We start from the raw sequence: 24,920 nt of genomic DNA on the forward strand, positions 1-24,920 counted from the left end.
CTTTCAAATCCCATTTGATACCACATCTCTTTGATTCTCCCCAGTTGGTGATCAATGCACTATCTAGTAGACACCGTGGGTCCATCCGATACTGCAATGCCCATTATCCCACCGTCTTTTGTGGAGAAAGAAGACCTACTTCGAACCGCACTTTGTGCTCATTTCGTCATTCGTTCAACCACGCACTGTTTGCGCCAATTGTACACTCCCTACTAATCGCCTCCCCTCGTCTCAATAGTGATTCGGCTACATTGGAGCGCATGACAAGAGGACTATCGCCCATCTCGATTCGCACGAGACCCAACCAGTTTTAGGGCCCACGAAAAAGATAGCTGTCAATCGAAGGCAGCAGAATGACAGTGAACACCGAGCCTCCTAAATCATCGGTCAGCGAGCGCAGAGGTCAAACCCTAGCCCCGTTACAAACCAACTTCAGCCGCCCCAGCGCCCGGCCGACTGTGGTCGCAACTCGTCCTAATCGGCCACGACCGGAGTACCAGAATGATGGCGAGGCAGGCGAGCGTGTTCCATTGCAGACCCCGGTAAAGCGACAGTCCTCTAAATCCGGCCTGCGTAGCATCTTCAGCCGTGAGAAACTACCCCACAAAGAGAGCACCGACTCCAAGCTCTCTGAAATCGAGGAAAGGCAGGATCCTGCGGCACAGGCTGCCCCAGATCTCGCTGTGCCTATTTCACCAACGCTAGCTACACCTAAAACAGCGTTTTCTACTCCGACAGTTATGACTTCGCCGATAGTGGACCCTCATCGGTCCAAGGCCTCAAAGTCTCGCCAGAAAACTAGCGAGGACAAGCCAGCGGCGGGTGAGATAGGCTGGAAACCTCCACCGCTTTTCCAGGCCTACCCACAGGCAATTAAACATGATAATCTCCCGACCCCTTCTCTATCTGCGGAATCCATTTTGCGCATCCAGGCCACAACTTCTGCGAAACAAAGCAGCACTCAGAACGAATCACCTCAGGCAGAGAATCCAGCGGCCCGGAAGAAGGAGGCCAAAGAGAAGAAAAAGCACATGCGCTCCTTGTCTGAGACTATCGGCAAGAGTGACTGGTCGCCGAAGATCTATGTGTTGGTAACAACCGGCTATATCTTGCAGTACGCTGGTAGCGGAAAGTATGATCGGCTCCCGGAGAAGATGTTGCAGCTAGGTCCCAAATCTGTAGCATTTGCGAGCGATGCGATCCCGGGGAAGCATTGGGTTTTGCAAATTTCTCAAATAAACGATGAAAATAACGCTACCTCAACCGACACGCACCGCCATCTATTCTCCCGCTTTGGTTTCCACCGTTCCCATGCTAGGCGTTTAACACGGAGTCTTCTTCTGGTTTTTAACACCCCGGAAGAAATGAGTTCGTGGCTTCTAGCTGTCAGAGCTCAAATCGAAGCGCGTGGAGGGAAGAAGTATGTCTCAGAGAGAGCGGTTGACGACGACACGGAGCATCAACTGGAGTCTAAACCCAGCACCCGACAGTTGGTAAAGAAAGACCCGAACCGTTTCTCGCAAGCGTATCTACATCCTCAACCAGTGATTGGTGTTGATGATAAAGAGTTCAGTGATCAATCTCGCCGAAGCTCATATATCTCATACAATCGACGGTCAATAGTTACTCAGGCTACTCCCGAGTCGCGCTCCGAATCAATGTCCACGACCCAAACGGAGGTAACTTCGCCAGTCAGTGGCCAGACACGTTTCTACTCTATGGGAATGAAGCCTGAAGCAAATGGGGCTAGCTCACCTCCGAATGGCAGCGCTATCTCGACGGTTCTATCTCCGCTAGATGGCCCGCCCAGAAGCCCAACGTTCTCGAACTCTACGAAGCGAGAGTCTGTGTACCCTTCGAATGCGCCAACAATAGCAGAAACCTCGGACCTTTCTGAGCCCCAGCAAACAGTGCCTGATCCCATCTTGCGGAGCGCTTCCCCCCCAGCTCCGAACTTCAGTGTTCCCTCTTTCAGCAAGAGATTTACGGCGAGAATGGGGCAAGGTCAGATACAGCAGGTTCCTCGGTTTCCCTCCACTCGCAGAGACGAAACAGACCCAGATGAGGCCAATCCTATCTCTGCATTCCCGTCTCCACCGCAGTCTCCGATCAAGAGCATCAGCAGCGTCGCAATGAGCGAATCGCATGAACAAGTTGTACCTTTCCGTGATTCCCCGCAGAGGAGGTCTTTACGCATATCCAATTCTGAAGATTCGCTCGGAGATTCTAGAAATTTGGACCCAAAACTGCAGCATGCTTCGCGCATTTCGAAGATCACCGGCGCAACATCAACTGCTTCGCAATCCTCGCGACCACCTAGCATTATCGAGCATGAGCCTGCCCGTTCACAAATCCCACAATCACCCCCGGAGGCTGGTTATCAAGCATCTCGTCGGGAACAGCAACGCCACAGAGTTTCTGTTTTCCCCACAGTCACACCAAATCGTCCTTCGACTGGACCCATGCTGCGTCGCAAGAGTATGCCTGGACTTTCAGTTGGACCGCCAGCATTACCTCCTCCTGACTGCCCTTTACCAAAAATTCCTTCTCCAATCGAGCCATCGCTTCCTGAAATAGCCGAGCAATTTCCGGACCCGCGTGTGTGCATATCACCGCCACCATCCAAAGGCAGCCGACTGCGTCGGAAAAGCCTGGCCAGTGCCGCACCTCGTCCTGCTCACATGCCTCTTCCACCGGCAACCCAGAGTCTTGGTTCTCGTCATCCACGAACCGTCAATGGCATATAAGCCATTGACCTCTGCTGTTTTTACTCAGCGATATCCCAATCCTTGATCACCGCATATGCATATAGAGAGCGACCTCTCTTCTTAACCATATACCATTATTCTCCTTTCTCGTCATTCATCACTACGCCAGAATCATTTTCTTCTTTGCCGGCTTTGATAGCCAGCAGTGTCTAACCAAAAAGCTTTATACCATACCATACTGCATCAGCGCTTTACAGTTTCGAACTTCATATAGCATCATGGCCTCTTTTCTTTTCTTTTCTCCTCTCCTTTATTTGCAAACCGCCCTCTCCTTCTCCCTCTTTTTCTTGCTCTCGAACCATTACCTTTATCTCCATAATAATTCCGTTATTCGCGAAACGTTTTTCTCTTTTATTCCTCACAGCGATGAACGAATCAGGATATCCCACGCTGTCAATTGCTTACTGGTTATATATGACTGATCTTCTTTTTGTGTTAACCGTGCCATGCTATACTATGTATGCCATGTTCCTGTATATATCGCTATATACCAGGTTTTCAGTCGCGACGAAGGTCGCTGTCGATGCTACTATTTTCAATCAAATCCTCTGGAAGTGAAGTTTCTTTTTGTCGAGTATAATTGATAAGATCCTGTGGATTTCGTGAGTTACAAGAAGCTATGAAGTGAATTTGTGACACGTAATACCGAAGAACTTTCATCTGAATATAGTCAATATATACACTCATCGGTGAAAATATATACAATCCTATAAAATAAATCCACTGATATACATTGCTCAATATAAGCGTACATTGGGTATCAAATAAATATAGCTTCGTGTCACAGAACGGCTTTCAAACGTCAGATTATGTGGGTAGAACATTGGTATCAGATCTGGCATCAGATACTCATGCTTTAAGAAGGGACACCTTCATATTCCCACCCATGGATGATTCTCTTGCCTCGTCTTGAGTTGCGCCTGTTGGTGTTACACTTGACGAATAGTGTCAGGGCGGTGATGATGCAAATAACGATGGCTGCGATAGCAGACACCAAAACTGTTTTTTTCTCCAGCTGCTTAGGATCCGACGCATATGGACATTTAGCACCAGGCCCACCAGTCACCCAACATGACGTAATATCCCGAGAGTTGAAGTCTAGCCAGACCTCACGTTTAGCGGGATCTGGAGAGGCGGGATCGATGATGCTGCTCGGTTGAGTCAGGAGGTATCGGTAAAGATAGGTATTTTCTAAGCTTGTGCGAGGAACTCCCATAGTCGTGTTGTCTGGGCAGGCCTCCGAGTAGGCTGTGCTGTAGCTATGTGCAGCACTAGATATCGTCCAGTTATACGGTAAGTTCGCAACTCGGCAGACTACACGCCGCACATCCGTACAGTTCGCAACACGCCAGTGACCGCTTAGTGACACGTCCATAATCGCACATCGGTTATGTTGGGGCGAATCGATATTGTCGGCCACATCTGCGCCCTGGGGTTCCCCCTCAGCCCATGCCCATGTAGAAGATAGAGAGATATTCTTATACGGTGCGACTGCCTTGTCGGCGGTCATGTTGAATAGGGTGTTATTGAGGATTGGTGTCAACCCACATGCGGTTAGATTCGCAACCCTGTCTGACAATTCACGCAAGGCATAGGTCTCATTCAAGCCTTGAGGCTGAGATAGGCTACTCGAAAGCGCCCAAGAGGAGTTCGCCTGAGATACCTGGGAAGCATCTGTGTCATAGATGCAACGGTAATCCAAGCCTCCTTCATCGGTCGGAGGCGCGGGTACTAAGGATGCTAGATATTTTGGAGGAAAAATGACCTCACTTTTACCCGCGGTCAAGTTATAGTCCTCGAGTTGTGGGTCCACAGAACCATATTCAAGAAAGAGACGGCGCTCTTTTGCAAGTTGCACATATTTTGAGCCCGGCCAACCATCCGGGGTACTTTGTGTACCATCCGAGAGTTCGTAAGTCGTGAAATATTCGGTAATAGGCTTGTACCCATCATCGACTTCATACCAAGACTCGTTCAAGTTACTGCGTTCGTTGGCCAGCTGTGATGGTGTGTAGATATAGTGAAAAAGACGGTTATCCATCAAAACATCAAGTCGTTCAGAGAAAGACGGCAGCCCGTCACCCGATACTCTTGATGCAGGCTGTTCCGGGGCGGCAGCGCTAGCAGCAACATGCAGGTTGAACGTTAGGTATCTGATGTACACATTCAACTGAGACGTTGTGTCTTTGAAGTAATCCTGGAAGACATCGATGAGACCGGATAGATCGAGATTCTCTGAGCACAGATAGGGGCCTATCTCATAGACCGGCCATCCTGGCGAACTGGAAACGACGGTAGCAGTGCTTTGAGAAGCACTGGCAGTTGCAGTTGGAGTCATGGTCGGTGTCGTAGAAACAGTGACAACGGGAATATTCTTTGGGATAGCTACTGGACAAAACGTCCAAGCCCGCGAGTCCACCGACCAGTACAGATCGATGAGAAAGCGTCGGTATCCAACCGATAACAGATTGGATATACATTTTTCAGCGGACTGCGTCTCGAATACATTGTTGCCAAAGCATGCCGCTGTCACGGATACACCAGAGCTTGTGATATAGTTGATCGGAATCTGACCGGAAACATCTCTCTCGCTCTATTATGGTGTTTAGCTAACTTTTTCTTTTTCTTCTTTCGCTGTATACTTCCCCGAAGTGGGCTAGGTAACTTACCAGAAAGACCGTTTCCCATTTCGTATTGATGAGGGATGACTGGTCAGGGTTGTAATTTAATGACATGGAGCTGCTGAGATCTTATGCGCATGGCAGATGAGCAATGCTAAAAAGGGTCGCGCAGGGGCAGCCATTAAAGACAAGAGGGAGAAGAGAAGAGAAGGGGGTAAAGGAAATGAAGTAAACGAACTGATAACACGAGCGATGACGGAGATTCCTCCGCCGCAGAGAAGGCGGTGCGGCGTGGCTTATGACTTTACCCTTTTGAGAAGGAACATTTATTATCTGGCCACTTCTAAAGTTCCCGTCGATCCTCGAGTTCCAACTACGACCATATTACTTCGTTCTCTCAGTCGCTGGACATATTTTCTCCCATCGAGTTCGAGGAAATCCTCGAGGTTTCCGCCCGCACTATCATTAATTGATTCCCACTTCATCTCCGTCTTTCACATTACTACAACATGGCGGCGCCCGGCCAGCCGTCTCCCCAGCAGATTGCCGCCATGCAGCAACAGTTCGCTGCTGAGGCCGCAAGGCGTGGTATGACTCCGGAGGAATTCGCTAAACAACAGCGCGAACAGCTGAATGCTGAAGCTGCGAAGCATGGCATGTCCACGGAGCAATACGTCCAACAACTGAGAATGCGAGCTCTCGCTGCTCACCAGAAGCAGGTCGAGGCCCAACGACAGGGCCAAGGATCGCCACAGCCAGGACAGCCAGGACAACCAGGCCAGCAAGGCCAGCAAGACGAGCAAGGCCAGCAGACACCACAACAGCCTCAACCACAACAGACTACGCATCAAGTCCCTGTGAACCCATCGAATCCCCCAGACCCTAAAGCCATCGCGGTTGCGCAGTTCTTGCGATCTCAGAACCTGAAGCCGAGAACGTGTATCATGGATGGACAGAGGAAGGACATGTTCAAAGGTGCTTATCCCATCAAATCTAGATCCGGTTGTCCGCAACACGGCTGATTGTCCATGCAGTGAAACGTGCCATTCGCGCTCTGGAGTCGCCCGCGTACGCTAAAGCAGCCGCAAAGAAGAACTCTTTACTCCCTCCCGTAACGGACCGTGCATCAGCAGAGAATGTTTTCAAGCTCCTCCCCCTATCGCTTCTTGCCTTGCGCGTGTCGAAAGTCGATCCCCATGCGGGTCACAACCACGCGAAGCCCAAGAACCGAGTCAAGGGGCTGTGGACCGTCAAGATTGAGCAACACCAGGAAACAGACCCTATGATGCACTACGTATGGCTATATGAGGGTCCGCAATGGAAACAGAAGGCTATGGCCGCCGCAGTGGTGGCTGGTATTTTCGCCGTTGTTCTCTTCCCATTGTGGCCCATGGTGATGAGACAGGGTGTTTGGTACCTGAGTGTTGGTATGATGGGTCTACTGGGGTTATTCTTTGCCATGTCGATCTTCCGTCTTATTCTGTTTTGCGTCACGGTCTTTGCTGTCCCTCCTGGTCTCTGGTTGTTCCCGAACTTGTTCGAGGATGTTGGCTTCATTGACAGCTTCAAGCCCTTGTGGGGTTGGCAAGAGGTATGTATTTTCTCGACTTTGTGCTTATGACTTTCTCTAATATCCGTACGACAGAGTAAGAAAAAGAAGAAGTCTAAGAAGTCTTCCGGCGACGCATCCAAGTCCGCCAAGTCTCCCGTCTCTCAACCAGCCGACTCTGCCCCTTCAGCGACCACAACGGCAACCGCGGCCCCAGATACTTCAAGTGCCGTGAAGCGCGATCTGGCCCCTCGAGTTGAGGAGGTGACAGACGAGTAATGGTATAGATCTGGCCACTTTGGGCTTTGTAGGTTCTTTTTGCATCGTATTGCACTGGATCATTGCTGCTAGGGATAAATTTAACATTCTGCATCTGTATGCTACCTAGTATTTATTGCTATCTTTGTTCGTCAGGTATTCCTTATCACCTGTTTGAAGGGTTTATTTATGTTGGTTCGGGTTATGGGCGAAATGATTTCAATTCCGTATGAAGGTTTCAACATACAAAAAATGAAGTTCTGCTTTTACATAAATAGCTTCGACTATTCATACAATTTTGGTGAGGGTGACAGTTCCCTAAGTGCAACAAAATTGTAATTTAGTTTGACATTACCAGTAAACCAAGTTTTGCAAGTGGTTTCCTTCGACCGCACTCTTTGGTCTATAATACCTTAACCTTCCAATAGCCAGCCGGCAAATTTCCAAGTTAGGTACTTAAAAGATGCATATCATATTGACCACGGTCTTACATGTATATCCTTTGGAGGCTGATCGGTTCTCAATGCAAACAAACATTGATAATAAGTGCTAACGCTCTCAATCAACTGTCGAAGCGCTCACCTAGCTAAGTATCTGGATATCAAGTTGTTACTGCGCCATAACACCACAAGATTGCTCCATTACACACTAATATCGAAACTTAAACGGCCTTAGTATGTGAATATGTATAAACTAGAGTAGCCGCAGAAAAAATGTCGTTTAGATGTCTGTCAGCTTTGTGCTTCAATCTCAATCACCCTTCAACTATTCCCGATTTGTATCAGATGGCAACCAGTGAGCTACTGGTAGATTACTACGAGTACAGATACATTAGTTTTGTGAAGTGGGCATCTATCACGGTGTAGTAGTATCACCTAGCTACCGTGTTTACATATTCACTAACATAATCCTTCATATCGTTCGGTTTTTATATTTTTTTTCTAAAATTAGTGAGAATAGGCCCAACTCCTTATCCTAATCACAAATGAATCTTTCCGCTAGTTAGTTCGACACCCAAGCACGTTCTTATATTCTTTACTAGCTGGCAATTCACCCTGGAAGATACGGCGGCGCCTCACCTGTTCTTAGCAGTGAGCTAGTCATGAACCAAGATATCTGGCATGTCTTTTATTCCCTAATAAAACTCATGATCTTGATTGCAAAGGCCGATATTGGCGCCACCCTTGAGAAATGACATATGTCTATTTGATCAAGCCCTTGATTGTGAAAGCTTCAATCCCCGAATCAACCGAGCTGAAATACCTACAATGTATGATATCAAACGTAAATCATCGACTGAATATGGCGGCACATGATACAACATAATACTCCACTGCCTCGCGCCTGATGAGAAACCGGGATATGAAGGACTTTGGAAAACATAGTCTGAAGTTGCTTGAGAAGTATGTACTTCGGGGACGATCCTGGGAGAGATTGTATTTGATTTGTTGCACTGGCCTTTAGCTGAGTGTGAATTGCATTCTTTCGAGCAGTATTTGAGCCAGACAGGAATCTATTCGTAGTGGAAACAAACCCTAGGACTTTTATTGATGAGGAAGTCGTATGTTCGAGATATCATCCCCGCAAAGTTGGATTTTCTCAATGCAGTAGGACAAGTGGTGGATCATATACTTGAGCCAAAGGAGGCATGGTAATAGTTATTGTGTGTCATGTTTGAAGGGTATTGATATGGTGATCTGGTTCAATAAAATCTTTTGGGAGATTCTGTTCCTCACCCGAGCTGGCATCACAGCGATCGTAAAGCTGCCCACGCAAGCGACCAGCAGCACTCTGCACGATCAATAGCGATACAAGTGGTTTGCTAAGGATGGTGATATAGTAACAATGTGGTGTATGAGTATTCCCGCGGAGAAATATCAGTCGGCCGATAGGAAATTTATGGGGAGGACTTTTGTAGTACGTACTTAATAGTCAGAAGTGGAGTTGTCCGACCCAAAAATTAGATGAAATTGGTTAATGAAAGGGCAAAACTCAGACTGGTCAAACTCTACATAGAACTATGAACAATTCGGGTCTCAAAATACTCAACATTTCTTTCTGTGAAGCTCACTTTTGCTTCCACATGCGAATATGCGAGGTCCAATCCGTACTTATGTCACCAAGACTAGTAGTCAGACTCGTCATAGATTATACTCACACCGTTGATGCATCATCTGCTCGTCCTTGACAAGATAACTATGGTCGATCAAGTCGCAGATGGGCATATTCCGCGAGCTCGGGGAAAAGAAAACTGCGTGCATAATTCTATTCAGTTGACATCTCACCAACATTTAATCAAATAGACCAGTATCACCATTAGTCAAAGGAAAGTCCAACCCACCAATAAAACACTTATGACATTAATTTCGAATAATACCTGTTCGAAAGCTGGTCTTTCCCGTATAGCCCCATCACGTTCAGCCAAGCCCCATCAAATACGAGCGATGGCTTCGCAACTATAAGCAGCACATCATAAAATTAGATGGGATCAGCCGCTTTAATTTATGCTTAGGGCACTTCCCTGTTTCATGCGTCCTTACGGAGAGTAGTTTACTTATTACCAATACTTGGGTGGGTCGATGGTCGAAATTCTTGTTTCCCTCGTTCGCGTTGAATTGCGTTAGTCTAACTTTACCTAGGGGGAGATACTAATTAGTATACTAGCCCGGGAAAGGGTGTAGGTGTTCTAGAAGTCCAGGGGTTAGTCCGACTAGGGCCTTAAAACTTAGACTAGAGCCACGGGCTCCATAAATTGGAGATGGCTTAAAGGGGAGAGGATCGCACGTAAAATCTCGTATAAGTTCCAAAAGGGGTTTAATTGAGTCCAGAAGGATATGAGTCCATGTGAATCACCAAGTAATTGAGATTGTGCTTGTGAGTTCATGTAGAAGAGCTGCGTGGGCTTGGAGAAGGAGAAATGTGTCGAGCAATGACCTAGGTACCTAGGCAAGTCCCTGCTTTGTACTAATTCGATCGACATCCTCAGGCACTTGGGGCTTTTCCTTTAGGTTTCCATGTTATCATCTCCTCGGCTTATGATCGACTCGGATGAATGGAACGTCAAGAGGCGTTTATTGACTGAGCACTATTTTGAGACGGATGTATGGCTTGCATTAGTCTAAGTAGCTTTGTTTACATTTTACTCACACTATTGACTTCTTAAGTTGAATGAGGAACGGCTACTATGGTATACCCCGTGCACGTCCATAACCGGGGTACAATGGACGGATACTCCGAGTCACCGAGATCGTTATGGAGCCGGGAAGAACTGCCGGGTTCTTTCCAGGAGAAGAAATAGCCCCATTGGGAAGGTCAGTACGAGGTAGATGGGTCGCGCATCCATGTTGATCAGCCTGGCCAGATGCGAACTTGTGCAGCGGTAGGCCCTCTGTGGGGAACTGGGACCAGTGCGCATCCCGTGTTGCGCCTTGGATGATTATGTATACCATCCATATGGATTGTCATTCGTACGCAACATATTCCGTATAGGAGGGGGGCTTGAAGGGATCGTTCATTGGTCGTCGGCAGTGGGCGCTACCAGAGTTCAAAGGACCCCTTTTGCGTGTAGGCCGTCGTGTGTCGGGTGCGATCCGACAATGTGGGCCCAGAACACGAATAAATTCAATGGACAAGCTTTTCCCAAAGTGGAGAGTGGTTGCGCAGATCACCATGCCGGATGTGCGATGGAAACGTTTGCCGAAGATTCGGCCCGGTACTAGACATTGTATGACAGATTTATACAAATCATTACGTACATTCCGGTTGAGAAGATCATTAGGGAAGAAAAAATAGCCAAAGGAACATGCTGGGGTATCATTAATAGTACCATTATAATCAATTATGAAATGATAGTCGAAATGAATGTACAGGGGAGAAAGGTGCTTAATGTAGGGCACAAGGGAGGGGAGGGAGGGATTGAAAAATAAATGAGACAAAAAGGAAAGGAAAGAAATGATAGTACATATGTTGAAAAGTCTGTTAGTGGAGATGTGAGTCTCGCCCAGCGCCCACATCATCCACTATTCCGTTTATTTCCGTGAAATTCGTCCGGGTCCGCTGGCTCGTGCGAGATCTCGATCGTAGTCTCCTGGTACACTCCGTGGCCCAGATCGGCCATTTCCATGTCGCCATCCTTGCGCAGGTCTTCAGTGGAGTCCCCATCATTTATCGTGTCGTTTATTGTCTGTAGACCACGGCGTAGCCGAGACCCCATACGCGGCTTCTTGTTCTCTCTTGTGGTAGTTGTGATGTGTGTCTGGTATGCGTTCGAGTTGGAGTAAGCGTACATCTTATCCGATGTGCTGATCTCCGTATCAAGCAGCAAGTGCCGCCGGGTCAACGTGTACACTACAACGTCTACCAGGCCTGACAACGCCATTAGGGACCCAGCCACGGCGAAGTACCCTCTGCTCTGAACGATGTGTCTGGCTGTTGACATACGGCCTGCTGCCAGTGGAAGGGATAAGACCAGGTATACAATCGGGTAAATAACCATGTAGATGACGACACGGTTTAGTCGTTTCAGACTTTCTTGGTGTCCTTGACGGAGCATTGCTGCCTGCTTCATACGACGTCGTAGGTGGAAGAATAGCATGCCGTAGAAGACGACTGTTCCAAATTCGGCAAGAAAGATCCATAGATAATGAACCCAGAGACGTTCCGTCTCGTGTTCGGGGCCAAGCCAGCACTGGAAAATTAAGAATGTAAGTACGTATTCCCTCTGTCCCTGCTTTTGTTGGGAATTACAACTTACCCAACCGGCCTCGGAGATTACGAAAGTCTTGGAACCAAATAACCCCACAGGGATTAATCCTAGCACGATAATGAAGGCCCATAGTCCTATAACACAACACACAAAGGTCCGGTGTGGAAGTTGCCGTCCTCTGAGTACGACGGCACCGGTGTGCATCGCAATTGCCATGATAAACAACCCACTTCCAGGATCACCAATCTGAATCCACCAACCTTGCAGGACGCAGGCCGCACTTGGATAGTCGACATGACCACGCGAAACCCAGTAGAGGCATAGCACGAAGGCAGTTGCTTGTTGGATATCAATCAGAAGAAGATTGTAAATCAACACGACGTATTGGTTGGCGGCGAGGGGACGTTTATAGTAACGTTTCCAAAAGATGAAACGGTAGGTAAGGAAACTTAACAAACAGAACGATGCAATAAAAGAACAGAGGGCGACCACCCCCATAGCAATAAACCCCGCTCTATCCCCGCCCGTGAGAGGCTGCTGTGTTGCATTTTGCCGTTTCGTAAGGTGCGTCTGAGCATCCTCACCATTAAGCAAGTGCAACATGCGAATGAGGGCGATCATTGTTCATCTCTTGAGGTGGAATGGTTGGGCAAGAAGTATCCGCGCCTAGAAGTCCCTGGGAAAGAATGAGGGTATATAACCGCTTATCATTGAGGTTTGGGGACGGTTCCTGACCCAGAATTTAGAACATTTTGTTGTCCCGGCTAAGCTCCTCATCAAAAGCTTTTTGATCCCAAGCTTTGGCCAGAGAGGGCTTCAACTCGCTAGATATATGGGGCACCTCATGGTTCCAAGGTTAAACATCTTTTGGTACGTACTTTGGAGTACCGATGAACAACCCATAAAAGCATAGTGTGGGTATTAGTCGGGTATAGTTTTACTCGGAGTACACAGCCTGCAATATGCTGATCCACAGTTGGGGTCAGTGGGCCCTTCCCCTAGTCAACTATGGTGCCCAGAAACTTGAAAGTAAGCAAAAGTTTTCGTACATGATCGGCATTCCCAATGGCTTGGATCAGGAAGATCCCGGTATAGTGTAAAGCCTCTAAGGGACAACTATCGCACAGAACCACCTGCGTTAGAGCACGAATTGGTGGCCATATGGCAGATCCTGCACGAAAAACGGCGCCCTCGTGAGCATGCGTTAACCCCTGTGGGTACACATCGCAAGGTCTGTTGTCAATGGCGACGCCCCTATGCAGAGCTATGTCTTGTCAAAAGTAGGTTGTCAGGAGACCAGCCTTACCCCAGAAAGTTTCAGCAATTGATATTTGGAATAGCTCGAGGACTTTCGAAAGTGCAGTCATAATGACAGAGCATCTGCCCCTCATGGCCGGTTTAACGGAGTGCGATCATTACTACCTTTGAAGTTTTAGATGCAAGCTAATTAGGCCCAGTAGATCAATATATCCTCCGATGAGAGAGTAGGGATCGACAGTCAGCGGAGCCGAGTGCCTTACTAGTAGACCTGGAAAGCCTCGGTGTACCTATCGGTACTTTGTAACGATCGCACGAATTAGCTGAGCACGTCTACCGAAAGACTGGGACTGGATATATGATCCGTAAGCGGTAAAATAGTCAAAAAAAAAAAAAAAAGGAAACGTACACGATAATAGAAAATGACATCCATTGTATCGTTCAAGTAGAAGCTTACACAATAGGAAAGAAACGACGGTGCTAAAAAGCTTCATCGTGCCAAATGATGTGATAAATGCGCAACCTGGGAGCCTGAGGCCATTTATTGTCGCCAAGTTCCAACAGGTTCAAGGTTCAATGTGTCACGGTGTGTCGCTTTTTTACCCGACACGGAGTACATGCTAAGGTTTACTTTCTATGGGGTAAACAAGCTCCCCTGCAGGTTTCGGTCTTTCCTTGCCGCTGCAAGAATCACGCTTTTACTATAACTATCTAGAGTATAGTATCACCCCAGGCGCAGAATAGAATAAGGGAATCGTTTTTCTCCTTTCTTCTCTTCTTTTCTTTTTCTTTTCCCTTCTGAACTTAAAAAAGAGGCACCTTATTGTCGTTTGCTGTGAGTTGCTCTCGTTGCTGAAAGATTTTCACGGGATCGACCATTTATAAACTTCTAGTCCCCAAAGCCAGGAGATATTCGCACGACAAGATTCTTTCCAACCATACATTCAATGCTGTCTTATTCTATCGATTGTTCAGACCATGGTTCGTTATATTATTGACGAAACTTTAATACCTATGGAAAGTACCAATCGGGTTCTTGAAAACGAACCATGGGTTTCCATTATGGCAGGAGTCGGAAAACGAGGATGCTTCCTCCGACAGGATAGCAATGATCAATCTCAGGCTTAGGGGGATTATATAGGTACACTTCTCGATCATTGGGTCTGTCGGCCTCTCCCGACCATCCATCGGTGATCAGAATTGCCGAATCCGGCAGTTCGGCACTCCCCTCGACGAACATGTCTGATGCAACTATGCTCAATAAATCCGTGAAAGGATGCTTATGGTAGGTCACGCTGAGATCCTTTTCCACCAAATATGACGTGGTACCACATCGTCGATAATGACAGCATATATGAATTGCCGGATTTATTCTTACTTCCGAGTAATTCATGCAAGGCCCTCAGTGAATATTGAACGGTATGATTGATTTGTCTTTGCAGACTTCAGGCGTCCCAAGCCTGCATATTTGAGACATACAGATACGATTAAGGCAACAAAGGTATAATTAGTTATGGAGAGATACCATACCCAATATATTGAAGTGCCACGCATTTTCATGAGTTTGGTGGCAGCTTTCTTGGCACAAAGATACTAACTGCCTTTCAGGTGAACCGTGAATCAGATCTCACCGCTCGAAGCTTCTTGAGCTCATTTACTACTAGTAGTAAGTTCTTCTCTGGATTAGAGATATTAATCAATAATCCACACTTAACATGGTCCGACATGACATCACTGGCGGCAGGGGAGGAGGCTGGTATCTCACCATGTGCAACCCTCGGAGTTGTCGGGTATACTTCGTGCCCATGGATCCGAGGATGCGGGATAGGAATGTCCAATTCCTTGGCTTGTTGCGTTGCATGACTCGATCGTATCACGCCGTCGATGGAACCTATGAATAGAAGTGGCCAACGGAGTGATCGTCGGTGTCATCCCGCATTAGGACAAGCAGAGCTAAAACGGACGCCTAAAGCTATGGCCTAGTATCTGTATGTCTCAATTAGGGTCCAAAACAGCATCATCTGACTGGCCCGGAAAACGGAAAATCCCCCAGTGACTGCGCCCCCGCATCGATCTCCGCCCACCGCATGAATCAAATCCCATCAATCCATCAGCAGATGAGGAGACTGTCTCACTTTACCGTGGGTATTTCCCCGCCGCTTCTTGTCTGCGATTGCTCCGGTTTCAAAAATATGTCCAGGAAGGTTCTATCAGGATGTCTCCATTCATGGTAACCGAACTATACACGATACCGATGTAGTATCTCGGAGACGGTGGCGAGGCAACCGCCTGTGAATGCTTCGATATGTCCTTGAAAATGGGTATATAAACCCCCTCGGAGTCCCTCGAAGAGGATTTACAATCACAAGCAACTCGAGAACACTCTCCAAGACACTGAAGCCAGAAACCTTCCTACCACCTTCCTCTCAAGCCGTCTTCAAACGACCATCTTTCAGAACATCCATCATAACAATGAAGTCCTTCACTGCCATCTCTCTCCTCGCCCTCTTCTCCTCGGCTTTGGCCGCACCTGTTGAGCAGTCAACCGACGCTTCCACCGCCGCTACTATTTCCGTGTCCTACGACCAAAAGTACGATGTCAGCGGCAGCTCTCTGACTACTGTTTCCTGCTCGGACGGTGTCTACGGCCTCATTTCCCAGGGCTACAGCACCTTCGGATCCCTCCCGGGCTTCCCTAATATCGGAGGTGCTCCTACCGTCGCCGGCTGGAACAGCCCCAATTGCGGAAAGTGCTACCAGCTCCACTATGCGGCCGGCAACGTTGACAAGTCCATTTACGTGACTGCCATTGATGCGGCACCCGGTGGCTTCAACATCGGCCTGCAGGCCATGAACACCCTGACGAATGGATTGGCCGAGCAGTTGGGCAGAGTCAATGTGGACTACACTGAAGTTCCCCGCTCGAACTGCGGCTTCCCTTAATGGATGAGGTTATCTGATGGATGGTCACGATGAATCATGAGTTACATGATCCCAGTATCTAATTTTATCTTCTGATGTCTCTACTTCAGCATGTGATATAGCATTAATGCGTTACGCGGGATAATATAATCAAAGAACGTTGCATTTGATTCTGAAAGTGGAGATGGTATCTTCGTGATCTATTGTGGTAGTTCTATATAAATAGTGTAAGGGGTCTATCGTAGTGTACATGCGTCCTTATTGCACAACTTCAAGCATCTCCTCCACTCTGCCGAATTTAGAACGGATTTTACCGATCTGCTGGCCCCGCTCACGTTCGGCAGCATCAATACGCTGCCAGTCCTCCCATGTTGTTGCCCGCAAACCACGCTTCTCGGCCTCGGGGCGTACTCCCTCCCAGCCAAGGCCGGTGCTGTGCCCGGGACCATTCAAAAGAGAGCCCTTACCTCGGTGGCTGCTCAAATCAGCAGCCACCACATCTGCCGTCGTAAATGCGTCTGTCATGGTCGTCGCGATAACGCCGGTGGGTCCACGCTTGACCCAGCCAGCACAGTATAGACCCGGTAGGTGTGAGATAACTGACCCATCAGGGAGTTGTTCGTTATCCCCCGTATTCGTGGGGCTTGTGACTCTACCGAATCCGTCGTTGGGGATGACACCGCGTTTCGTGTCAAATTGAATCCCAAGGTCTTCTAGTCCAGGCAAAGGGAGTGATTTGTATCCAACACTTCGGAAGAATGTATTAGCGGGAATGTTGACCTGCGCTCGCTGGCCGTTGGAAAGATACTTGGGCGACACTTTAGCACTAGTAATATATGGATCCGCCGGGTCTAATTCATTGCGGGAGAATTTGACGTGTGACAGGCGGTATGGATGAATTGGGGACCAGTTGAGGCACTCTGGCGAGAGAAGGAAATCTAATGACCAGGACTTGGCGGATGTTGCTGGATCGTTACTGGATCCCTTTGCGAGGAGCTGGATGAGCCGTTTCTGGGCTCTAGGGAGGGCATTCATGACATCGTCTGGTGGGAATAGTTCCTTACGAACTGGATCGAACGACACACCCGGTAACTGGAGCAACTCACGAAGCTCCTTGATTGTGAATGCAGCCTACACAATGTCAGTAAAAATATGCTGCGCTAAATGATGTATCTGAGCTCATCAACATACCTGCATCGGCCCTCGACGGCCAACTACGTGAACTCGTTTGATCTTGCTCTTGGCCAATGCCTCCACAGCATAATCTGTTATGTCAGTCTTGCGCAGAGTATCCACATCTGATAGTAAGATTCTTGCTACATCTAGCGCAACGTTGCCCTGGCCGATAATCACAGCGTTTTCACCGGATGTCAGGTCTGGTGCTAGGTCGCGGTGCTCGGGAAGACCATTGTACCACCCGACAAATTCGCGAGCTGAGTATACATTCCGACAGGCTTTCTCTCCGGGAATACCCAACTCTTTATCCTTCGGAGCTCCGTATGAGAATAAGATAGCATCATAATGCGGCTTAAGCGCTTGTAGAGGGAGATCCTCGCCCAGTTCAATATTGCCGATGAAATTGAAACGGGGAGATGCGGCAACTTCGGTAAATTTCTCCTCACAATTCTATGGGCCGGTCAGATTAATCCATCTATATAGCAAGATCGGTGGGGCACAATATTTGTGAACAATTAGCCACGACGTACCTTGACTTCCGGATGGTCTGGCGCTACCCCATAGCGCACCAGCCCGAAGGGCACGGGTAATTTTTCGTACATATCTACCACAGCATCGTCCACTTTTGCCAACAGTCTATAGGCTGCATAGAAACCGGCCGGACCCGACCCCACAACAGCGACGCGAAAAGGTTGATTAGTCTGAACGGACTGACTGTTATGACGTCGTTGCCATACTGGTTGCGGTAGAAGACGATGCGGCGAGCGGCGGAGTGGAGAGCGGCTGATCTGCACCGTGCATTGCGAACAGATGTAAGGCACACGCTGGAGGTTCATTGTGCCTGAGACGGATACGTGGTGGAGTTCGCAATTAATTGATTGATCTGATTGACTTTCCCCGAGATCGATAAATGGCCATGACGGCAGTGCACGTGATCCTTATCGGGACGGTTGCCGCGCCGACTATCGTGATGTTGACGATCCGGAGTAGATAGAGAAGGGCTTTTGCACGGGTCAGCTCGCAGGAGCTTCTCGGACACTTTCCTCCTCTGACATTCCATCGTTCCATGGTTCCGTCCATTGTTCCTACATACTTCATCTCCCCCAGCATTCTTTTTGTTAAGGTTATTGCGTCTACCGCCACTCATCTCCCCGCTCTCTCGCGTGGGTGGATGTATTGATATAGACAAATTAAGAGATTCTTCCATCGCGACAATGGGAGAGTCGCCTCCATTCCTTTATGGCACCCCTTCAGCGTACAGATTTGATGGACCGACGGATCGCCCTTTCAACCCAAAGGCTGTGACACAGGCGAGCTGGACTCGTCCACCGTCCAAGCCCAAACCAAAAGGGCCACTGGTGAATTTCAATCGGCATCCGGACTCTGTAAGTGTCTACGATATCTTGTGTAAGACATACATACTGACGATATGGTACGCTGAAGTATTGTAATATCCCCAGTGGCAAGTCCAAATGGACCCCAATGCACCCAAACACTAAGAATAGGGTGATCTACGGGCGAAAGGTACAGCTTGGGCTGCGCATTCTCCAGCTGATTGGAGCTCTTGGGTCTCTTTTTTGTGCCATTGTTATCAAGAATGCTGCTGCGGCCCTTATATGGATTGTCCGTGTCGGAGTAAGTACAGACCGAGTTTGATCTGGTTAAATGTTGCCCTAACATTTTATTAGCCGGCTGTGGCAATTTTACACACTCTTTATGGTATCTATCACCTCTGTCGCTCAATTACACGACCTGCTGGAACTCAAGCCAGCTACATGTTATTTTGCGGGACCTTCGACCTCGGCTTGGTCCCTTTTTACGTGTTTGCGGCATATTTAGGCTTCAACCAATACACTGACAATGCATACCATTGGAGTACTTTGCTCAGTCCCGACTTTGAGGTCTCAACCAAGATTGCCCAGGCCACATTCCTGCTGAGTGTCATAAATGGCGGATTGCATGCAATTTCTTTGGGCATTTCGATCTTCTTGGGTCTCATTTTCCGCAAAATTACCCGTCTTCCCCCAGATCTGAACCCATTGGAAGATAACTTGACAGCCCGTCCTCACAAACGAAACAAGTCCGAGATTACCAAGAAGCATACTAGCAGCTCTACTTTAGATTCCACCATGTCGGGCGAGACGCTGATCGGCGCACCCCGCACTATGTCGTTCATGCACACGCGGGCCAAATCATCCGAGGGCGGTTCTAGTACCTCACCGTTAGACGCGAGGGAAAATAGATTATCCCAGATGACCATGGCTTATGACCACGATGAACTTCCTGTGCCGCTGATGCCATTTGGCCGACAAGCAGACACTGCGGAGCACATGATGTACCAGCTTCCGGACCAGGACGAAGACATTCTCACGAGGCCTACAACCAGAATTTCCTACGCTTCACCTGTACGAGAGCGATCTCCAGATGTTCCTAGCCGATCTCAGTGTGCGAGTCCAGCTTCGGAAAATTGGATTGCTTTTCCATCTCGATCCGCTTCACCGGTGGAAGAAGGCCAGAAGGAAAATCTCCTCCATCGCGACCCCTCCTCTGTGTACAGTAGAACTACCAACACGCCAGCCTCTGGAAATAGTGGACCCTTGGATTGGTTCAACAATCAGCGTATTGGATGGGAACTTGAAGATACAATCCGAGAAGACGTACGGGGCGAATATGAATCTGTCCCTATACGGGAATACTATGGAAATGATGATGAGAATCATTATCTTCCACAACGGGACAGATTCTACGATAATGCCGAAGAGGATATCAGCGACCATCCCATCCATATCTTCGAGGACCATAGCGAGGTTAGGGAATCTTCTGAGTCGTTACGCGTCAATCCTTTAGCGCTGAACCCACCTACCCCGCAGCCTGCCTTTGTTGAAACGCCTGATGATGCAACGCAAAATGGCCGTATGGTGCTTGTGGATATCCCTAATCTCTCCCCTAACCCAACAGCTTCGCCACCTCCTGTTGACAGCCCGGAGAAGAGCGGTCGGTTTTACGGTGAACTTGAAAGCAAGACTGGACTCAGTATTCCCCGGAATGTCAGTAACCACGATGAGGACACACGCGGCTTAGGGCGAAAGAAGAGCAAGCTTATGAAGCGCAGAAGTCAGAAGATGAACACTTACGGCGCTCTCAAGCAGCATGACGACGCGATCAATGTCAATGAAAACGGGCTTGTAGTTCCGCCTCAGAGCCCTATGACAGTCGAGAGCGATCGCAAGGGCCGTGTTGTCAGTAACTCTGGAGCTGATATCGGTCCTAATGTAAGTGGTGGATCAGCTCTATCATATGGTAACTACATTGCGGGGCTTGGAGTTGGAAGAAGACGTGATGTCAGTGGAAAGGTTGCGGAGGAAGGTCGAGGTGGCATGAACAAGGCCACAGACGAGAAGCAAACCATACGAGCTGCTGGATGGGCACGTTTTGCTGGGCTGTAGTGCTTTGGTTTAACGATGAGGCGCAAAACAGATGTTTTTCGGTCATGGGACTAATGCGATTTGGGAATGCGTTTGGTATGATGGAATTTCTTTACGATGCTTGATGGATGTTTATGCTATGATACTCCCTTGATACATATATGTAGTAACGTAAATATTGCATGAATTCATAAGAATAAATATGCACTCGTCTACCTGATCAGGTAAACAGGACATCAATTCGAGGGTCTTCTACCTCATTCTTGGATGATTTTTAGAGCTTGTAAACAACGCCGGACTCCTGTATAATATTCCCGTTGTATCTTCAAGAGAATTCCGCTCGAAATCACGTTTGGCGATAGATTCCAGCCCGGCCTCTTCTTAAACAAGGGATGTGGCCGTTCACCGGAACCCTAAGGCAGGAGGGACATACCTCCAGCCACTGGTGTTGTGCTTAGCAATAGCATCGTATATCTCACGCTCCAACCTTAAACTAGCCTGCTGGTGATCTGGGAACTGATGGTCGCAAAACTTGCCCAGCAGCAAACTATATGTATCGTCTTTCGATGAATTGTCATCAGTAGTCACCTTAGCTTCCCCACGTTTCGTAATCCGTAGGCAATTCTCTAGGAACCGAAAATACTCGGGCGAGTTGAGTCTGATCTTCCCCTTCCATTCTGTCCAGGGCGCATCCTCTGTTGTAACCTCAACATACCATTTCACTGTCTTTGTCTTCATGTGTGGGTTCTTCCTGTAGAATGCATCAAGTCTTGCTTGAATATCATCAACCAACTTTTGGTCGGCTTCCTCCTTGCTCGGTGGCTTATCCGGGTATGTCTCGCCGATCTGAATGGAGTAGATTCCAGGGCTGTGGTCTGTAGGTTCCTTTGTACGCTTCCCTTCTCCCTCCTTGGCACGCCGTAGACATTCCACCAGAAAGCAGTTATAAATTTCTTTATCGTCAAGTACTTTGATGACCCACTTGTATCTGACTGTAGATTTGAGCTTGATATACCACATCACTTGTGTAGACTTGTCGGTCCCGTGCTTCTGTGGTGTATTCATGTTGTATGTGGATACTCCAAGTGGTGGTAGGTGTCCATACTATTATATCGTAATAGTGGAGGGGGCGTTGTTCGTATAGAAATTATAAGCATGCGTAAACAAACGGAATCGATAATCTATAGCAATAAGCTTCGAAGCCTGAGTCGGCTATATATTTTATCCAAAACCTAAGCCCTTGTCTGCAAGAAGCAAGAAGCACCCTTGACAACGAACCACAACACAATGGCTTTCTTATTGCATATAATGATGGACAATGACCTAAAAACAAAAGGATCTCACACAAGCCTACATCTTTGTAATCGCCTGAAGTCCTTCTCAATCTTATCCCTAATTATATTCAGTTGCAGTTACACAACCGGGTTTAACTGAAACGCAGCCCTAACAAACTTCGGCTTCTCATCTAGTGGGCACTTACCCAGACTAAGAGACAGTATAAAATTGTCACTGTTATCCCTATGTATAACCGTGACGGCATCACAGTTTGTAAAGTTGGCAGCATCCATGCTTATGAATCCTGAACATCGTTCCAGGAATACCTTCGCTGGAATAGATGGCGTGCTGGGAGGAACGTGTCTTGTAAGTATATATCTATTTCGTCGGAGGTGCTGTCTTGGACTTAGACTAAGTGTTCAATTATGCTGCTGCAGAGTTTGTTAAAGTGGTGTTTCCATGTTGTGCTGAATGTAGTGTGAGCTTCATTTTCGTTTTGGGCCTTTGGTTGCTATGCAGAGGTGGATTATGGACAAAGAACAAGGCATTACGTTATAACAATGAATTATTAGGCTCAAACAAAGAACAGCATCATTCACTCTTCCAGGCTGGCAGCTGATCTATTTCTATTTGTCCCCCTTGCCTTCCTCCTCCAGTTTTTCTTTCTTTCCCCTCCATCTTCTTAGATCCCCTTCAACAATCAAACTTTTGTAGCCCCAGAGGCACTTGATCTCACTGCATCACGTTTGGTCAGAGTCGGTGTTGGATAGCTCCCTATGCAATGGCTGGACTAGTCATCATGACACCCATTTTAGTGGGCTATCGAGAGGGCCGCTATCTTTCGGCTAAAGTCAGTGGACCTCATCTTATTGCCATATAATTTGCTAATCCATATTCTGTGGAAAACTGCTTAGGTTGGGGCGGGCGCCACTACACCTGAGGATATTGTTCAACAGGTGGCTTCTAATTTAGATTTCGTGGTGCCGGACCACTTTGAGCTGTACGAAGGAGATAAGCTACTCGACAGAAAGACCGCTGTGCCAGGACCAATCAACGACGGCACTGTGTTCCAGTTGATGCTCTCGAATTATGCAAAGAGGATGTATCTGGAGATACTCAGTCAATGTTCTCATACTTGCATTCACAATGGGCAACGGAGAAAACTCCGAGACGTTGCGGCAGAGATACAATAGAGCGAGGTTACTATCTATTTAATGATACCCTTGTCCTCATTCTATTGCTAAGACAGACATCTAACTATCTACACGCAGCTCACCTCTCCATACGTATATGCAACTGAGCTGCAGACATACTTCATGTTTTGATATATGACTTCCCCTTGACATTGTAGCGGGTGTGCAGCCAGTAGACGTGCCAGAATATCGGTATGCTACTAATGAAGATCCGTGCTTCCCCGTACCGTCACTGACCGAATTATAATTAAGACTCTTCCGGTACAAATATGTTGCTAGCTGATGTCCCGCAAAGTAGTATGCTGCAGCAATACCTTGTTGACGGGATGATTCTCGGAGCCTTAATCCATATTGGGGATCTATTCACCAAGAGTCCTGAATACCAAGAAAGAATGTCCACGCGACATATCCTCAAAATTACATCCCAGACAGCCCTTGAAATGAAGGAGACAGTGGTTCAGAACGGTGAGACACGTGAGTTACATGCTAAAGAACGATGCGACTGGGCAATCCGTAGTACAGCCGCTGTATTGAACCCCTTCCGCCTAAGTTTACTCGCGTGTGTTGTGGTCAAACCCACGGATACATTTGAGCAAGCATGCACTCAGCTGATGCTCTACATGGTTATCTAGCAGCACAACCGCAACAATACAACTTACGACGACCTTCCCGTGTATGGGATGTGCACTGATGGCATCGACTATATCTTTATGACGCTGACCCAGGATAAAGTAATTCACAAGAGTCGGTTTTTCACGAGATCCAAGAGGGACGATTCCAAGATCATTTTTAGTTATCTGGTCGGTCTTCTACAAAAGATAGTGGAGGATGTCGAAATACGCGAGCCGAAATCGAAAATCATACACCAAGGGGCAGACTACTGATCTTCCTCGTCGTCTGAAGGTCTCTTATCCATTGGCTCTATCAGTCTATTGTTTTGTTGTTTTGTGCTAGCACAGTTTTATTCCAATCAGACGAATCTGACAATGAGTCCGTTCCGTGACGGAAGGTACACGCCGGTTCCTCGGAAAAGCCCCTTTTAGCAGACCGGAAAGGTAACAAAAGACGAAGGAAATAAAGCCGGTGATAAGAAGACTACGGCATGAGTCAGTCTTCCTTTCTCGCAGCGGATGGACATACTTGGTTTTTGATGGCTCTAGTTACTTTCTTTTCAATGAAAAGTCACCGGTTTAGTACGTGTGCGTTATAGTACATACATGTCTTCATTTAGGACAATTCGTAGACAAACGAAGATTTACATGGGAGGAATATCGCGGATCCTATGCGGGGTCTGACCTTGAATGTAAGTCGACTGCCTGGTTGTGCTACGAAGGGCGTCCGAGCCGGTATGATCGTAGATCGAAAGACGTCTTTATACTTCTTTGAAAGCTTCTGGGGTTACTGTTTTACAAGAGAAGGGATGATCTCTGAACCTGATGTTATAAGGAGATGAACCATGATCAAACACTAATATAAGGGACTCTCAATAACTCAGGCCCTCATATAGCTTCACCCACAAGGGTCTCAGGCAACATCTACAATATCAACCTTGAAGAATAACCTGTAATAGACTACCCTACTCTATACATGGCAATTAATAACAACTTATTACATGCACCAGAATATCAAACTTGCTCAAATATTCAACCTTGGTATTCTCTACTTAAAATATCAAGCATACTGTCCCATCAAGCTCTCTTTGTATTTCTCCGCGTAGTACGCCCTTGGATACGACGTCACATACAGGTCTCTCATCCACCGGGAACTCGCC

The 24,920-nt window shown here is 47.7% G+C and overlaps 8 protein-coding genes across 8 annotated transcripts; 5 read left to right on the forward strand and 3 right to left on the reverse strand.

Moving 5' to 3' along the window:
- Window positions 1-353: 353 nt before the first annotated feature.
- Window positions 354-2,747, forward strand: AO090026000362 (peptidase family M20/M25/M40 protein; the record flags this gene model as incomplete). Its single annotated transcript, XM_023236096.1, has 1 exon — window positions 354-2,747. One exon carries the CDS (start codon window positions 354-356, stop codon window positions 2,745-2,747), a length of 2,394 nt encoding a protein of 797 aa, XP_023091008.1.
- A 1,569-nt stretch (window positions 2,748-4,316) lies between these two features.
- On the forward strand, window positions 4,317-7,217 carry AO090026000361 (Sec62 family protein translocation protein; the record flags this gene model as incomplete). Its single annotated transcript, XM_023236097.1, has 3 exons — window positions 4,317-4,461; window positions 6,424-6,980; window positions 7,035-7,217. The coding sequence occupies 3 exons, from the start codon at window positions 4,317-4,319 to the stop codon at window positions 7,215-7,217; spliced, it is 885 nt and encodes a 294-aa protein (XP_023091007.1).
- A 3,991-nt stretch (window positions 7,218-11,208) lies between these two features.
- On the reverse strand, window positions 11,209-12,504 carry gprD (the record flags this gene model as incomplete). The annotated part of the gene is made up of 1 exon (XM_023236098.1): window positions 11,209-12,504. The coding sequence occupies one exon, from the start codon at window positions 12,502-12,504 to the stop codon at window positions 11,209-11,211; it is 1,296 nt and encodes a 431-aa protein (XP_023091006.1).
- Window positions 12,505-15,630: 3,126 nt separating this feature from the next.
- Window positions 15,631-16,101, forward strand: aspf13 (allergenic cerato-platanin Asp F13; the record flags this gene model as incomplete). The annotated part of the gene is made up of 1 exon (XM_001821773.3): window positions 15,631-16,101. The coding sequence occupies one exon, from the start codon at window positions 15,631-15,633 to the stop codon at window positions 16,099-16,101; it is 471 nt and encodes a 156-aa protein (XP_001821825.3).
- A 237-nt stretch (window positions 16,102-16,338) lies between these two features.
- Window positions 16,339-18,092, reverse strand: AO090026000356 (NADPH-adrenodoxin reductase; the record flags this gene model as incomplete). The annotated part of the gene is made up of 3 exons (XM_001821772.1): window positions 16,339-17,211; window positions 17,272-17,706; window positions 17,787-18,092. 3 exons carry the CDS (start codon window positions 18,090-18,092, stop codon window positions 16,339-16,341), a joined length of 1,614 nt encoding a protein of 537 aa, XP_001821824.1.
- Window positions 18,093-18,470: 378 nt separating this feature from the next.
- On the forward strand, window positions 18,471-20,702 carry AO090026000355 (uncharacterized protein; the record flags this gene model as incomplete). The annotated part of the gene is made up of 3 exons (XM_001821771.3): window positions 18,471-18,641; window positions 18,700-18,891; window positions 18,945-20,702. 3 exons carry the CDS (start codon window positions 18,471-18,473, stop codon window positions 20,700-20,702), a joined length of 2,121 nt encoding a protein of 706 aa, XP_001821823.1.
- A 381-nt stretch (window positions 20,703-21,083) lies between these two features.
- On the reverse strand, window positions 21,084-21,746 carry AO090026000354 (uncharacterized protein; the record flags this gene model as incomplete). Its single annotated transcript, XM_001821770.1, has 1 exon — window positions 21,084-21,746. One exon carries the CDS (start codon window positions 21,744-21,746, stop codon window positions 21,084-21,086), a length of 663 nt encoding a protein of 220 aa, XP_001821822.1.
- A 1,672-nt stretch (window positions 21,747-23,418) lies between these two features.
- Window positions 23,419-24,033, forward strand: AO090026000352 (uncharacterized protein; the record flags this gene model as incomplete). The annotated part of the gene is made up of 2 exons (XM_023236099.1): window positions 23,419-23,623; window positions 23,882-24,033. The coding sequence occupies 2 exons, from the start codon at window positions 23,419-23,421 to the stop codon at window positions 24,031-24,033; spliced, it is 357 nt and encodes a 118-aa protein (XP_023091005.1).
- Window positions 24,034-24,920: the final 887 nt, after the last annotated feature.

Source organism: Aspergillus oryzae, chromosome 3 (genome assembly GCF_000184455.2).
Source record: "Aspergillus oryzae RIB40 DNA, chromosome 3".
Lineage (NCBI taxonomy): Eukaryota > Fungi > Ascomycota > Eurotiomycetes > Eurotiales > Aspergillaceae > Aspergillus > Aspergillus oryzae.